This window comes from Microtus oregoni, unplaced genomic scaffold (assembly GCF_018167655.1).
Source record: "Microtus oregoni isolate MIOR12 unplaced genomic scaffold, Mior012 000000F_ref0000247, whole genome shotgun sequence".
In the NCBI taxonomy this organism is placed as follows: Eukaryota; Metazoa; Chordata; class Mammalia; order Rodentia; family Cricetidae; genus Microtus; species Microtus oregoni.
This window is the reverse complement of record NW_024543059.1, coordinates 1,269,787-1,286,184: the sequence shown is the minus strand read 5'-3', so window position 1 is coordinate 1,286,184 and position 16,398 is coordinate 1,269,787. Positions and strand designations below refer to the sequence as shown.

General features: G+C 50.3%; 1 protein-coding gene across 1 annotated transcript in view; it reads left to right on the top strand.

The window, feature by feature from the left end:
• LOC121446689 (microtubule-associated protein 6) overlaps window positions 1–13,917 on the top strand; it is a 62,061-nt gene extending 48,144 nt beyond the window's left edge. Inside the window, exon 4 of the mRNA XM_041649393.1 lies at window positions 12,758–13,917. Within this exon, the coding sequence (XP_041505327.1) occupies window positions 12,758–13,787 (1,030 nt within the window). The 3' untranslated portion in view covers window positions 13,788–13,917. The remainder of the gene's footprint in view (window positions 1–12,757) is intronic.
• The last annotated feature ends 2,481 nt before the right edge of the window (window positions 13,918–16,398 follow it).

Below are 16,398 nucleotides of genomic sequence, written 5' to 3'. Positions count from 1 at the left end.
CCACGTAGTGCACACCTCTCTTGGTGCTATTTCATTCCTGCTGTTAGTTAAAGAATGACAAAAAAAATTCATGTATAGCCAATTGATTGTGGCGTCTTGTGGTCTGTGCTTGCTCAGAAAGCAAACCAACAGGTTTTTTTCCAGTCATAAATAAATGCTAAAGACGAACACCACCTTCTCGATCGCATTTCCTTGGTGAGGCCCCTCTGAGTAGGTAAAGGAAAACACCTTTGGCGTCTGAGCCTCTTTGTGCAAGATGAGCTGTGCCCTGCAGTTTTCCCGGGGTCTCCATAATGCAGCTTGCCTCTTTTAGATTGCCTCTCAGATACTTATTGCAAGCAGTCAGAGCTAAATGTTGGGAAAGGCGAAGATGGACCCGGAGGTGCCCTGGCCAACAAGGTAGTGTAACGATTTCATGCCATGTTCCTGGAACAGTGACCACCTGTGCCACTCACTGCCTCACGGGGGTGAGAAGCTGCCGTCTAACTCTTCCCTTCCTGTGGCCAGCAGCAGTGCTGCTCCGGGCCTTTTCCCCTTGCAGGGATGGCAGAGACGCCTTCGCTTGCTCATTTAATTCACAGTCATGTCACAGGTTGCACCCAGAGCTTGGCTCACTGTGTCGTGCATGTGCCTGACATGGGGATTAAAAAAGCAGCCACGAGAGTGGCTAAGGCAAGGGTCCAGGGAGCAGGGGACTTGAACGCTTAAGTGGAGAACGGATTTTCCTGTGGGGGTGGGAAATAGTAGGAAGTTTCCTGTCGGAGGGCTCTACGGAGGGTGCCAGGATATAGGTACTCTGGGCACCTGGGGCAGGTGTCAAGGCAAGGGCATAGATTCAGGGAGGGGAAGGGGTGGGGTCAGTGGAAAACCACATTAGCTCACTTTGTTGTCCTTCTGGTAAAGCAGGAGACAAAGGCTTTGCTTTCATGATCCCTCCAACATGTGTCAAGTGGATACTGTTGTGTGCCAGGCTCAATGCTGGGCTAGGGGAGCCAGGAGACTGAGACCAGCCCTCTGATCACAGTGGGCATGAAGGAGGAGTCTGTTCTAGCTGGTTCCATGGATGAGAAAGGACTCTGCAGATGGGTAGGTGCTGATCGGGTGAACAGAAGGGAACACACCCAAGGCATGCCAAACAGAGGGGATGTGCCCAAGCGAAGGTGTGGAGGGGCGGGGTGCAAAGGTCAGAGGGTGCAGAATTCCGTGGTAGAAAGGGTGGCTACTAACTGGGGGCTCCATTCCACGTGCCCAGGTTGCACCCATGCCCTGCATGCGTCCGCCATCATGCTTTGTGCCTCACCATGCCACAGCCACAGGTCCTTCCTCGTTCTATTTAGGAGCCCTGGGGTGGCCCTGCTTCTGAGCTTGGGAATGCAGTGTCAAAATCAATCTGTGTATTAATATTTTAAATCACTATTTATTTCTTTTCAAGATGGGTGGATTCCACCCATCGTCAATTTTATATGAGGCAGGATACACAGAAACTGCTCAGTAAATAAAGACGGACATATGTGTCAGTTACCTCTCCCCCCAGTTAAGGGAGACTATATAGGACTGGGAGATGGAACAGAGAAGGGCAGAGGTGCAAATGGAGGCAAAGGAGAGAAAGGGAGAATTACAGACACACATCAGGACACCAAGAGGAAGCCCAGACAGAGAGAGAAGAGATGCACGCGGAACCAGACTGGGTCAGGAACTGTCCCCAGGGAGGAGGTGGCCAGGAGGATGGCCTGACAGGCTTGATCTGTGCCGCCAAGTGAGCCGGTTCAGCCACACACACCTGTGGCTCCTGCTGCTGCCCAGGGCCCAGCGCATGAATCTACACGTCAGTGACATATCTACACATCAGTGACGTATCTACGCGTCAGTGACGTATCTACGCGTCAGTGACGTATCTACGCGTCAGTGACGTATCTACACGTCAGTGACGTATCTATGCGTCAGTGATGTATCTACGCGTCTTACTCATATCACTCTCCAAGACAACCAACAGCTAAACCACACATGCAGTTTTAGAACAGGCCACCATTGCCAAATTAGTTAGAAATATGTTTCAGTTCTTGCTTCAAATACATATACATTTAGTGCAGTTGCAATCAACATCAGTCCCATCTCACAAAGGCCATGGACCCCAGCAGCACCTCATGGTGGTTTCAAGGGCACTTCAAAAACAACTGCTTTGAAAGAATTCCAGCTACTGGATTCTTTGGAGTCCGTGGACCAAATAGCGTCCAAACGTTTTCTACTTCAGACAAAGCCTTCTTCCTATGAGTGCCACGAGGCAGGTAACAACAGAAGAGGTAGGAAGCTCCTAGGGGAAGGCCCTGGCCGGGTTGGCCCAGCCTGAAAAACAGGAAGCTTAGGGCTTGCTGGGGTGAATCAGGTTCCCAACAAATGGGACCCTTGAGGAAAATTACACCTAAAGCACTGGAAACTGCACTGTGGCTGGGCCATTGCAAGCCCTCCAGCGAGCTTGCCCAGCACTCTCTCTAGATATTGGGATCTGATGCAAACTGGAGAAAATCAGAATTGGACCAGGTCTTCGCACTCCTGTTACCAACTGTGGGACGAATCCAGAGGATATTCCGTTCCTAAGCAACACATTTGGTATCGGAGGAGCCAAGATAAAACAGGCATCCGGCATCTGCTACTGCAGACTGGAGGCCACTCCTTGGTGTTTTTATTTCCAACCCTGGAGTCGAGCTGAAATGTCTGTCTCTGTCCTCGTGTGAGTGGCTTTGGCCACTTGCCCACTAGGCATCACACTTAGCTGTCTCCACAGACGGCCTTAGGCGTCTTCGCTGGGGCCAAGGATATTTCAAGCACGCAGAAAAGTAAATTGTTGCCACTGCTGCGGGGCTGGTGCTGCTGGAGGGTTCTTGAGGCTTGCAAGCCTGATCATGTCACCCCTGCTTGAAGCCATCGGCTCCGGCTCCCACGGCCTGCGGAAGCTCCTCAATCACCACGCTGCTTCTCACCTCCATGCCTTCCCCACGCTGTCCCTCCTACCCAGAATGCCCTTCTCCTGCTTCTCACCTGGCTAACTCATCCTTCGAGACTCGGCTCAGGGGACCGCTCCAGGATGCCTTGCCTGCACCCTCCAGGCTGGGTAAGATGCCCCCTGTGTGTATCTTCATCACGGAACTCATCAAATGTCCTGTGTCATGGGCTCATACATGTGTGTGTCCCGCCCCGCCCCCATTGGATTGTGCTTCTCCAGGGGAAGGGTCAGCTCCTCTGTCATCTATGTCCTTGCCCCATGTCTACCACTGAGAATGTGTAAATGTCTGAAGTGTTTTCTGAGTGAGTGGGTGGGTGAGCGACCATAATCACTGTGCGCCCCACATTCGCCATGGTGCCTCCACAAGGCTTCTTTATTCTGCCGGATAACTGCCCCTGCTCTTAAGAAAGGAATGGCGGAGACACACACGTCACAGCAACAACAAAGCTGAGAGCAGCTATTTTTATGATGGCCTCTGTTTGGGTCACCAGCCCCTGGCACTTGATGTAGCCAGCCCCCCTTTCTATGCATTTTCATGCACATTTTGTGATTTCATAAAACCAGGAGCTCTCAGACAGAGTAATCTTGAGAGATGACCTTGTCCCACTCCCTGCAGGACCCTTATCTTTGGCGTAACAGAAACGTGTCCTCCCTCCACTCCCCAGGTGGCTCACAGTTCGAGCGAGCCGTCCTGGTCTTAAATCAAAGCTCTGCCATCTGCTAGCGGTGTGACACGATCGAGTCTCAGAATTTCATAAAGCTCCAAAGAGATGGCAATACTAGTCTGCCCTGCTCACCCTCAGGAAGTGCAAGTCGGGCAGGCCAGGAATAGTATGGTGCTGGAATCTGTTTGGTGCCAGAGCTTGGAGGTAGCAGTCAGGAAGAGTGCTGATAGCTAGGTATCTGTTCACCTCTGCCCCCTTTTATTGTGAGTAGCTGAACGGAAAGGCCGCCTTTGGCAATAGATCGATTCCCGCTGCTTTGCTGCCTACCACTTCCCTCTGCCCGCTTTGAGACACAGCTGCAGCCACTTGAGGGAAAGCCACTCTCTCCACAGCGAGACTGAGATCCGTACTATCTAGAGACGGCTCTCACAGCCCCACCCTCTCCAGCCCTTCATGGATGCCCTCCTCTCTGAGCGCCTCCATAAACCACCCGTACAGATTCCAATTTTACAATTATAAGTTCTTTTATATCGATCCTCTCTAAACACCAGGAACGGACTTTGATTAATTGCTGAAGATCCTTTGCTTTACCTTGGGGCGGAGAGCACTAAAATATTGATCTGTAAGTTCCCAAAAGTGCGGAGTTAGGTAAGAGCTGAGCCACTGTTGTCTGGCCGCCTCCCTTGGTCCCATGCGTTATATTTTTTTTAAAGTGTCATTAACAGGGTTATCAGGTTCTTGGCAACCCATTCAGAGGATCAACCCTGCCCTTGACTTTGCCTTCTTAGAGTTAACACGACCAAATATGCTTTTTATAATACTTCTTATTTATACAACTGGGAATTTATTCCATTCTTAGAAAGTCAAATCTAGAAAAGATGTTTAATGGTTTTTAAATAAATGAGTAAATACATTTGTAGGGCAATTTAGCCACTTATCCTGACTTTAGAAACTCATGCTCACAAGGAGAGAAGGAGGCCCACAGTTCTAGAGGGCCCTGGGAACCAGGAATCTGCCCCGAGACTCTGGCTTTTGCAAGTTGCAGAGCTGGTTCAGCCCACAGAAAAGGAACAGAAACGAACACTGATTTGGCTCTTACACCACTTGTGCCCATAATAAGGTTCTTTTCAGATAAAGAGATGAAAACTCGGTTGATTAAATGATAAAAATCCCACAACTGAGTGTGAGCCTGGGTTTGAAGTCAGTGGTTGACACTGCAGCTCATCTGGGTCCAACTTTTGGATGCAGCCCAGATTCCTGCTATGGCAGAACACCTGCATCCTCCTGTAAGCAGCCTGCCCCCTCTCATCCCCTTCTCAGGGACTACAGTGGCCTTCCACACGGAGGCCTCAGATTCTCAGCCAAACAGGGAGGGTGGGGGCACTCCCCTGGGGGTAAGCCTTGTGGATGCAGCATCTCCCTTCCTACCTGTGATTCCAGCTGCTCTGCCATGTGTTGAGCCACCATGGGTGAACTCTGTCCGACTGGTGTCCCCACGGCTACTGTGCTCAGGTAGGGCTTATGGTGCCAACAGGGCTGGCCCTTGGGCTAGGAAGCTGTTGCTTCCTGGAGCTGTTTTCTCTGTAAGGGTGCGTTGCCAGTTGGAAGCAAACGTGGGGATGGCGTGATCTGGTGTGGTGGATTCAGGAAGGGCTGGGAAGATGGGCCACTGAGTTGGCACTTGCTAGGAACTGTTCTAGAAGATGTCTTTCTCGGGAGATGAAGCTGGGACTCAGAGCTGGGACCTGCAGAGGTCTTCAGCGCCAGCCAGGACGAGTCAGGGACAGCACAAGCCAAACCTGGTTCTGAGGCTATGCATGCATTTGGGTCTCTATGTGTGAAGAGAGGAGCGAGCCATGGAGTCTTGGCATTGCTTGTTCTGTCTGCGCAACACTAGGCAGCTTGTACTTCCCTTCCAAGCCTCCTTTTTTCTTCTGGAATCCCAAGATGCAGTGCCTGTGCGTTGTTTGAAAACCAAAGCCTGTGTCGTATGGAAGATTCTCTAACTGAGATATCAGGGTGAAGAGAACCAGAGATCCTGAGGCGAGCATAGCTAGGAAGATGTACGTCTTATTCGCGTGGTCGTTAGGATTTGATTTCATGCAAGTTGGGTTTAGCTCCTCATTTAAGATGCCAGTTCTCTTGAGTGCCAGCCCGCGCCGCAGCTCCCTAGTTCCCAACTATATCCAGTGGCCACACACTCAGTAGGCATGTGTGGAATGTTAGAGGAAGGAAGGAGGGAGGGAAAGCAGGAAGGGAGGGGAGCAGCAAGCATCATCAGCACCCATAGAGGGCCCACTCTGGAGACAGCTACAGCCTCGCTATCGCCCACTGGGAAGGGCAGCTGCGGGGGACTGAGAGCACGGAGTGGGACTCAGAGATAGTTCCACTGGGGAGGCAGCCATAGAACTGAATCTTCACCTGAGGAGGATCTCCTAGCAGGGCAAGCAAGGAGAGCAGGATGGCCATATGGCAGGGGTGTGTTCTATCTGGAGGCCATGTCTGTAGCCTAGCTTTCCATTCTGAGCTTTGGCCCTGAGTGGTGGGAGCTGACTGAGACCCATGCAGGACAGTGGTCTGGAGGGTGAGGGCAGCTGAGTTCTTGGCTGTGGGGTGTAAGCTGGGGGCAGGGACATGACTGTTGTCCCTTCTGGGGTAGGCAGTGTGGTGGTCCCAAGTGTCAAACCCAAGTGACTGTCCAGGTCTAACCACTGAGATACCAAGGCATGGATTGGGTCACCAAGGGCTATAGACCTATAACTGAGCACTAAAGGCAGTGAGGACCAGGAATATGCCAGCGGGGAGTCAGGAGGTCTGATGGCCCCGGGTATCTCTAGTCTGGCTGTGTGAGCTGTGTTTTCATGGAGCAGAGAGGGAAGGCTTCCCAGCAAAGTCATGTCTTTGAGCCTAGAGAGAACGTTGAGTCTGTTTGAAAAGATGCAGGCCAATCAGGGTTAGGACCAGGCAGGGCTGGTGTGGTTCCTGTTCACTGGTAGCGATGCTGTGTTCTGAGCCTATGTCTGGGGCTGATCAGAGGACAAAGAGAAAAGGTCACCCCCCAGCTATTGTCCTACCGTGTCTGCCAGACACTCTGCTAGATACCCTGAAAGGAGGATAAAGCAGAGCCCACAGTCTAGCAGGAGAGGCAGAACAGTTGCCAAACGACACGGAGATTACCAAAGCAGAGGCTCCCACCATGTCCTGGCAGAGAGAGAGTAGGAGAGCCCTCTCCATCTCCATGGAGTCTTCCTGAGAATAAGGAGCCTTCCAAAGGTAGTCTCCCTGGCAAGGCCCCTCCGGGGCTGCATTTCCCATCTCTGAGTTTGTAACTGTTGTACCCAGGAACACGAGCGTGTCTGTGGGGACCCGCAGAGCAGGCAGTGAAAAGACAAAGCCATGGTGTCAGTCTGTCTGCTGCCCAGCCACTGCAGGGTGCTGTGGCATGGTTGACCTGGCCCCGACCCTTCAAGTCCTTTGCTCCAACTGTGTCCAATTCTCCCCACTCACCAAGGTGCTGGAGGATAATATTTGAGCACTCAACCTGTGCTCTGGGCGTCTCTGTGAGCAGCCTACCAGCCAATCCCCTTTTATAGATTAGGAGAGCAAGGCTGAGAGAATTAAGTGCCCATGACCTCCGCCCATGGCTAGGAAGGAGCTGGGTCAGCATTTGAGCCCGGCTCTTCTGGTCTTGAGCCAGCTCATACATGCTGACCTCTGGAGTTTGGTTCTTACATTACATTGATGCAGCTGGCACACGGCTATTGCTCGGTTAGCAAAGGTCTTTTTCTTTCTCCCGTTTTTTTCTGGACAGGACTCTATGCCATCAGGCACTTCGCCCATCACTGATACAACAGGAGGAAGTCTAGAAAGAAAAAGGATTAGACTTTTGGAGCGGCAGAGGGAGGGAGGGAGACCAGGAACCAGTGGCAGCTAGTGCTGTGCAGGGTAAAACTCAGTAGCCTGATTTCTAGATTCTGTGTTTTTGGAGTGTGTGTGTGTGTGTGTGTGTGTGTGTGTGTGTGTGTGTGTGGAGAGAGAGAGAGAGAGAGAGAGAGAGAGAGAGAGAGAGAGAGAAAGGGAGAGAGAGTTTGTTACTTGTTTGGTTTGGTGAGGTTTTTAGTTTGTTTTTTGAGACAAGATTTCACTGTGACCCAAGCTGTCCTAATACATATCCTCGAATGACTTTGAACTCACAGCAACCCTCCTGCCTCAGCCTCCCAATTGCTGGGACAACAGGCACACCCACATTCATGCCCAGATTCTGGGAGAATGGATCCAGTGTCCCTGGACTCTAGAGACACCAACTGTCTCCATGGAAACGAGAGGCAGAGAGTGCGGCATCTGAGACTCCGTGTCTCACACAGCCTTGAAATGTTCATTTGAAATAAGAGAGCCCAATGCAGAAAAGATTCCTGTCCATGCATTCACTGGCAAACACTCAGCCCTATAGTTTGGTCCTGTCCGTGGGCGATATGATGTGTAAAATGCAGAAGATACAATTGTGAGCAAACACTGGTCCCCGCCCTCTGGACATATCCAGATGGCATAGGAAGGGTTGGAGAGAGCTGGTGGGCTCCCTGGAGCCATGACTGGGGTCAGGGCAGGTTCTCTAGGGCAGCTGCAGTGAGCTGAGAAATGGGAGCAGGGTGAAGAGGGAAGGGACCGTTGTGGGGGAGGGGAGGTCTAGCTAGTGTGAAAGCTGGAAAATGGGAAGGAGTGGGACTCACGGGCAGGAGAGGGGAGGGAGTGGCAGCCATTCAAATGTTTAAATGCATATAGCTGCTTTTATTTATTTATGTATTATTTTATTTTGAGACACGGTTTCTATGTGTAGCTTTGGAGCCTGACCTGGCACTCGCTGTGTAGACCAGGCTGGCCTCGAACTCACAGAGATCCGCCTGGCTCTGCCTCCCGAATGCTGGGATTAAAGGCGTGCCCCACCACCACACCTGGCATTGTCCGGTTCTTATGTGGCACTCACCAGAAGTGCTGAGGTACAGCACAGAAGTTTGTTTTTGCCTCTTGCCAATAGGAGGAAAACAGCATCCTACTGTTGGGCTGTGTATCCGAAAGACCCAGTGTTGCTCACTGTCCCACGGGCTGATCGGATGACTCATTCCCCAGAGCCGCTTTCATTCCCAGATTTTAATTCTGATAAATTGCCAGAGACACATGCTTGGGTTTTCCTTACAAGTGTCGTAAGCCAGAAGGTGGTTTTGGGTCTGTGTTTTGAGATAGGTTTCATAAAGCCCAGGTTAGCCTCCAACTTTTAATGCAGTCAGGATAACCATGGACTCATGGTCCTCCTGCCACCCCTCCTCCTCCTACCAAGTGATGGGACTCAGGCCTGGCTTCCATGTCTAGTTTATACGGTTCTCAGATGGAACCCACTGAGGAACAGCCCCAATTCCCCAGAATTTTTTAAATTATTTGTGTCTTGACTGAATTTGCAAAAATTACGTAAGAAAAAAATCAAATAATTTATAAGTGCAACTTAGTTATTTAATTACATGCTTTATATTGGAGTAATAAGCTAATTTTAGATGGTCTAATTCACCAAACTAACTTGAACTTTCGAACTAAATCTACACAGACTTTTCCTAAAGCTAATAACAAAAAAAAAAGAAGAGAGGCATATTTTGAGTTTATTTAGCTCATTTCTCCAATGGAGTCTTTTTTGGTTTTTCGAGACAGGGTTTCTCTGTAGCTTTGGATCCTGTCCTGGAACTAGCTCTTGTAGACCAGGCTGGCCTCAAACTCACAAAGATCAGCCTGCCTCTGCCTCCCGAGTGCTGGGATTAAAGGTGTGCACCACCACCGCCCGGCTCATTTCTAGTCTTTTAAAAACATGCAGTGTGTGTGACTGTGTGTGTGTCTGAGTGTGTGTGTATGTGTCTGAGTGTGTGTGTGTGTGTGTATGTGTGTGTCTGAGTGTGTGTGTCTGAGTGTGTGTGCGTGTGTATGTGTGTCTGTCTGAGTGTATTCTGTGCATGCATGCAGGAGTCTACTGAAATCAGAAGAGGTTTCCTATCCCCTGCAACTGGAGTACAGTCAGTTGTGAGCCACCACGTGGGTGCTAGGAACTGAACTCAGATCCTCTGGAAGAGCGGAAAATGCTCTTAACCTCTGAGCCACCTTTCCAGCCCCTTTTTATCTTTTAAAAAAAGTTATAATTACATTTATTTATGTGGGTGTGCGCATGCATGTATATGGACAAATGCACATGCACACGAGTCAGTCAGAGAATGGACTTGTGGAAGTTGGTTCTTTCCGTTGTGTGGGTTCGGGAAAATAAAGGGAGTGTTACGCTTGGAAGTAGGCTATCTTGCTGGCCACCATTTCTAATCTTAATCCTAAAACTCATGATTAAGAAGATTTAACTACTAAGGTAAGGGTTTACTGACAGATCAATATGGGGTTAGAGCCGTATTGATGAAGCATGGCAGAGAAGGTTCAGGCTTAGAGCCAAGGCTGCAAGCACCCAGGCTTGAGGGCTGCCCTTGTTTATAAACTTTGCGTCAGCAGGGGGCGCTAATGCCCCGTCGATGGGCTAGAGGCTGCAGCGGAGGTCCTGAGTTTGGCCTGGCCGCTCTTCCTGAGCTTCCTTAACATGGCACCCAGGTCACCCAAAGATCTGAAGAGACAAATCTAACAGGGTTCCTGCTTGGGTCCCTTCTAAGTTCTTTGATGCTGGAGGGTCGTTAGTGCCCGTTTGGATTCTGCACCCTCTCACAGCCCTGCCTTGCTTTCTGCTTACATACTCTTAGCTTCTACAGTGACAACCTGGCCAGGGCAACTAGGCTCCGTGTGGCGCTGAGCCAGAAGGCTGAAGTGGCCTTCTCTTGCCTCTGTATTGTTCAATGATAGCAACGGGGAGAGGATAGACAGGCTACTTACATCATAACTGTGCAATCTGCTGAGACAGCCATTCCCAGGCAACCTGAGATCCTAAACACAGCAGAGAGCTGCACTGTGGAGCAAAAATAAGCGGGATATGTGGTGTTTTGCTTCTAATTAAATAGAGACTCGTACAACTGCCCGATGCCAACCATGGTTCAAACACTCTGTGTCCCTGCCTGCCAATCATTACATATTCCTGCATTAATATCAGTACAAACAATGAATAGAGGAGAAGCCGGAGGCCCATAGAATTAAACTGTAATCAGCTGAGAAAATATCCTGACATAGGGAAGGGCTAGCAAAATATTAGGGGGTAGAGTACTTGCCTAGTTCAGTGCTCGAACTGTATGGAAACAAAACAAACAAAACAAAATGCAGCGCCCCTGTGATCCTAACATTCTAGTGGTAGAGGCAGGAGGCAGAAGTTCAAAGTCATCCCCAGGGATGTGGCTCAGTGGTACACCCAGCACTTACTCTATAGGACCAAAAGCCCTGAGTTCCAGCCCCAGTCCTGCAGCACCAAAAAGAAAAGGGAAACAAAATAAGAGAAATCTGACTAGGGGGCCTGCAGAGCTGACTCAGCAGTTAAAACATCTGTTGCTCTTCGGGCGGAGCCACGTTAGATTTCCAACACCTCCAAGGTGGCTCGCACCCATCCGCAACTTCAGTTCCAGGAAATCTGACGCCCTCTTCTGGCATCCTTGGGTATGACACACGTGTGATACACAGACATGTACACAGCAAAACACACCCCACACACATGCACACAGAGACATTATATATGTATATATATATATATATATATATATAACCTGTCAGGGTCTATTAAAATGCTAACTTGGGTCTAACCTTACAGATTTTGTTGTTATGAAGTATAAATGAATAATAACCAAGAAGTGTCTTATATTAAAGACTGCTGTGAGCCAGGCCCTCGGAGAGAAAGCACCCAGACCCCAGAAGCAGAAAGATCTAGGATCTAGTTCCTGCCAGTACCACACCTCCTCTTCACCTGCTGTCTCCAGACCTCAGCTTCTGAGCTGAACAAGCAGGGTGTGTCTCACACCCGTGTGTTTCAGAGGGCTTCTGTCTCGCCGGCATGAGCCGTAGGAAGAAGTAATTTGGCAGGTGGAATGTGCCTGGGTGTGCAAGGGTTTGTGATACAGGCTGATCAATGCCAGTCTTGAGCGGCGTCTTTCAGCCTGGCCTACGAAGAAGGTGTGTGCGGTGTAGATCAGAAGGCTCCAGAATGGCCAGGTCTGAGTTGGTGATGTTTGCCCTCAGGTGGCGGCGTTCACGCATGCGCTCTGCAATGAGCGTGGACCGAGGGATGGGTGGGAGATGGTAGTCACATAGGGCAAGTATCTCAGGAAGGCTTTGGAGAGGGTTTTGGGCACTTGGATTTGTGGAATAATCCCAGGAGCCCTAGAACCAATGAATTCAAGAGTCTGGGGAGGGAGTGGAAGTGCCGATAGAGAAAGGGTACCAGGGACCTGGGTGGGGAGCCCCTAGTTGTCTACTGAAGGCTGGTGTGGGGAGTGGTGCAGGCAATGTGGGGTACACTGCATGCAGAGAGCTGAGCAGCTATATTTTAAACAATTCATTTTTATTATTACCATGTGCAGACTATTCTAAACATGAATGATTAAATACTCTTTCTCTTGTGTGTGTGTGGGGGGGGTGGTAAGAAGGATATTCTTAACCACCCTTTCCTGATATGCCATAGACCCTTGTCCTTGCCAGTAACCACCCCTTAATAGAGTCAGGAGAGGAAAGGAACCTTGGAAAAGACTAGGAAAATGACAAAGCCATTGGGTCTCCATAAGCATTGAGCAGATAGTTAAGATGAGGCTCCAAGGATGGACCCGGAAGTATAGGAAGAAGTAGGGCTGGATGGAGTATGGGTTGGGGGGACCTTCTGTGGGCATTACTGCTGCTGTCTCCCAGGCACCGTGCCCTCTGCCACATGCAGGTTATAATCAATTGGCAAACACACTGAACAACTGACTCCCTGGGCTGCCCTTCCTCCCACCCTGCACCCACTCTGGATGCAGAAGTCTGACTTCCTCTTGATTCTCCACTAAGAGCTACCCTGCCGAGGCCCTACGAGGCCGAGTCTCATCAGGCAATCTGTGTTCTGCCCTCTCCCTGGCCGATGCTTGACCCTCAGTGACGTCCTCTCTCTCCTTTGCAGGAGCCGAGTCCAACCCGCCAGTGATGCACAGAATCAAGGTCCTGTAGCCAAAGAACCCCACAAGGATCAAGGTCCTGTGGTCCCAGGGCTTTCGAAAGGCCAAGGTCCTGTGGTCCAAGAGCCGCTGAAGGACCAAGGCCCCATGGTGCCAGAACTGTCAAAGGATCACGGTCCCGTGGCCCCCGGGTCCATAAAGGATCAAGGCCCTCCACTCCTGGGCCCTCCAAAGGATCAAGGTGCTGTACTCCCAGGGCCCATGAAGGATCTGGGTCCGGTGGCCCCAGCACCAGTCAAGGATCAAGACCAGGTGGCATCCGAGCCTTTAAAGAACAAAGATTCTGTCATCTTAGCACCAGCCGAAGCCCAAAGCCCGTTGCTGCCGGAGCCGCTAAAGAATCAGAGGCCCGTGGTTCCAGCCGGAGCGAAGGATCAAAGCTCCTCAACACCAGCACTTCTCAAGGACACCGGTCCTGTGGCCCCCGAACCTGGGAAAGAGGGAACTCCCGTGGTCCCCGAGCGTAGGAAGGACCAGAATGCCACAGTCACGGCGCCTTTGAAGAATGAAGCCCCTGTGGTCTCTGAGTCCATGAAGAAGCAAGGCTTAGCTGACCCAGAGCCAGTCAAAGGTATAGGTACAGATACCGTGGTCCCCGGGCAGATGAAGGGCTATGATTCCGTGTTCATAACACCTGTAAAGAGCCAAGATCCAGTGACCCCTGAGCCGGTGAAGAGCCAAGACCCCATTATCCCAACACTAGCCAAGGATCAAGGTCCCATGGTCCCAGAACCTCCAAAGAATCAAAGCCCTGTGGTCCTTGGTCCTGTAAAGAATCAAGACCCTCTTTTCCCAGTACCTCTGAAGGGTCAGGATCCCCTGGTGCCAGCCCCAACAAAGGACCAAGGTCCTGCGGCCCCTGACCCTCTGAAGATTCAAGGTCCCAGAGGCCCTCAGCTGTCCACGGTGTCACCTTCACCCCCAGTCATGATCCCAACCATTCCCCATGCAGAATATTTTGAGGGATCCCCTTGATTCCCCTGAAATGCCATGAAGGAGCAGGCCATGGAAGAGCTCCCCTCCTGGGGAGGCAAAGACATATATTTATTCTGCATGAAACCGTGCTGTATAGTCTTGCTGGAATCTAATAAAACCGGTCCCTCTGGCTCAACAGTGTCTTTCTCTGGCTCTGTGTGCTGGAGTGTGTAGTGTGTATGCTTGTGTGTGTGCATGCCATGCGCACCGGAGAGCGGGTCAGTCAGTCTGTGAAGTCAGAAACACCCATCTGTCAGCATGACCCAGGGGTGCATGGGTGCTGGGTGGTTTTCCCTGGACAGATGGACACGGGCACATATCCATTTGCCCCTAATGGGTCCCACACATCTAGTTTAGCGACCAGTGAGTTTACTGGGCTCACTAACAGAATTGTGGGTAAGGGGTTACCTGCAGGAGAAGCATGCCTGGCTCAAAGGGAGTTGCGTCACTGATCAACTCAAGACTCATTAAGACTGTGTCCCTGGAGATCTTTGCATGACTTGCTGGATAATCTTCCAGCTCCTGAGATCCTTACTCATGTTGCTTTGAGGTAGGGCCTTGGGAGTCTTGTGTGTTCCATTCACCTTCTGCACATTGCAGCCTCCCTCCAGGAGGAGATGTTCCGATCCCCAGGAAATAGCCGCACATGGGTAAACAATGCCGGCTGATTGAGGGCAGGGCCCATCACATAAGTGCCAAGGTACTGCAAGGACCTGAGCCTTGAAAGCTCACCAGAGGCCAATCCCATCAGGCTGAGCTCTGGATGGGTCAGAGCTGAAGCCCACAGATGAAATAGAAGCAGGCCTTCAACTGAGCTGGGGAAGTTAGGGGTGACTCTTGTTGGTCACGGGGTCAGTGGTAAAGCTCACTGATCATCTCGGGACTCTCTAATGAGACTCAACACTGCTGTTGCTCACTCTGTATCCTTGGCAACTGAATACAAGGTTTATAAACATTGCATTAGCTGGGGACAGTGGTACAGGACCGTGGTCCCAACTGCTCAAGAGGTTGAAGGAGGAGGATAATTTGAACCCGGTGGGTAAAGTTCAGCCAGGTTACATAGTGGGGTCTTGTTGTGTAAACTGGGCTGGCCTTGAACTCAGGATCCTTCTGCCCCTGCCTTCCAAGTACTTGAATTACAGACATGTGTGAGCTACTGTGTCCATAAAATAGATGTTTTGGGTTTTGTTTGTTTTGTTTTGTATTTTTTTGTTTATTGTTTCTTTTTGAAACAGGGTTTCTCTATGTAGCCCTGGTTGCCCTAGAACTCACTCTGTAGCCCAGGCTGACCTCATACTTAGAGATCCACCTGGCTCTGCCTCCCAAGTGCTGAGACTAAAGGTGTGCGCCACCACCTCCCAGTTTTTACTTTTAAATAAATTTAAATAATCCAAGTTCCTTGCCCAGTTACACATGCAGCAGTCTCTCCCCAAAGCGTGTGCTCTGTGGAGAAGCAGGGTCTCTCTGCTGTAAGGAATCTCAATCCATTTTCATTGTCGCTGTACAGGTCTAGGGGCTTATTTTTGTTTGTTTGCCTGTTTTGAGACAGGGTCCCCATAGCTTTGGGGAATCCTTCTGCCTCAGCTTCCTAAGTGCTGGGACTCCTGTGTCTTTTGCCATGCCTAGCAAAACAACTCTGGTCTTGGAATAATAAGATGTAAGGTGGGTTGAGGCTCAAGCTAACTCCTAGCTTCAAGAGTACAATGCGGAAAGGCACAGGCTCATATCTGGTGGGGATGAACCCTCAAGAAAGAGGGAATAAGGTTCTTTCTTTCCAGGTGACTAGGTTTATATCATGGTGGCAATAAAAGCCAATCATTGTATATAGCAAGTACCATACCAACTATGGTGGCTGAGCAGTCTTCCCTGCTTTGATGCATCTGCAACACCTGCCACTTACTAGGACCGGGGTATAACTGATGTGGTGGGCAGAATGCTGTCCTGATCCCTACCAATAAGTCATAACAGAAAGCCAGAGATTTAAGACAAGATGAGAAAGGTGCACTGTCAGCCCCGTCAAGAGGAAGAAAGCTTCACCAGGAACTCCTTATAGAGAAAGAGAGGGAATGGTCAGCTAGCTTCACACCAAGTGACAATATACGTTCTCATGAACACACCATATCTAGAACAGCCTGACTAAAGCCACCATCAGAACAGGCTCACAGCAGAACCAAGAACATGTCACCCATGTGGAAAATCACAGGAGCGAAACCAGTGTGACAGAAACCACTCCAAGGGCTGGTGGGTTGGCTCTCACCAGGTTAAAGGCTTGCAAAACCCGAGGACCTGAGCTGATCTCTGGAACCCACATAAGGGAAGGGAGCCAAAAGTTGTCCTCCGACCTCTGCACATGTGCACAAACACAAACACCCATCATACACGCGCGCGTGCACACACACACACCCATCATACATACACACACCCATTATACATGTGCACGCGCACACACACATCATACACGCATGCACACACACCCATCACACACACATACAAAACAACCCCCTGCATCGTTCAAGTCTGTCTGTGATTTTCCCCAAATCAGTTTTCCTTCTGACTTATGCTGGGGAGAAAACTTGGGATGGGTTATTATTATTATTATCTTTCAGATAAT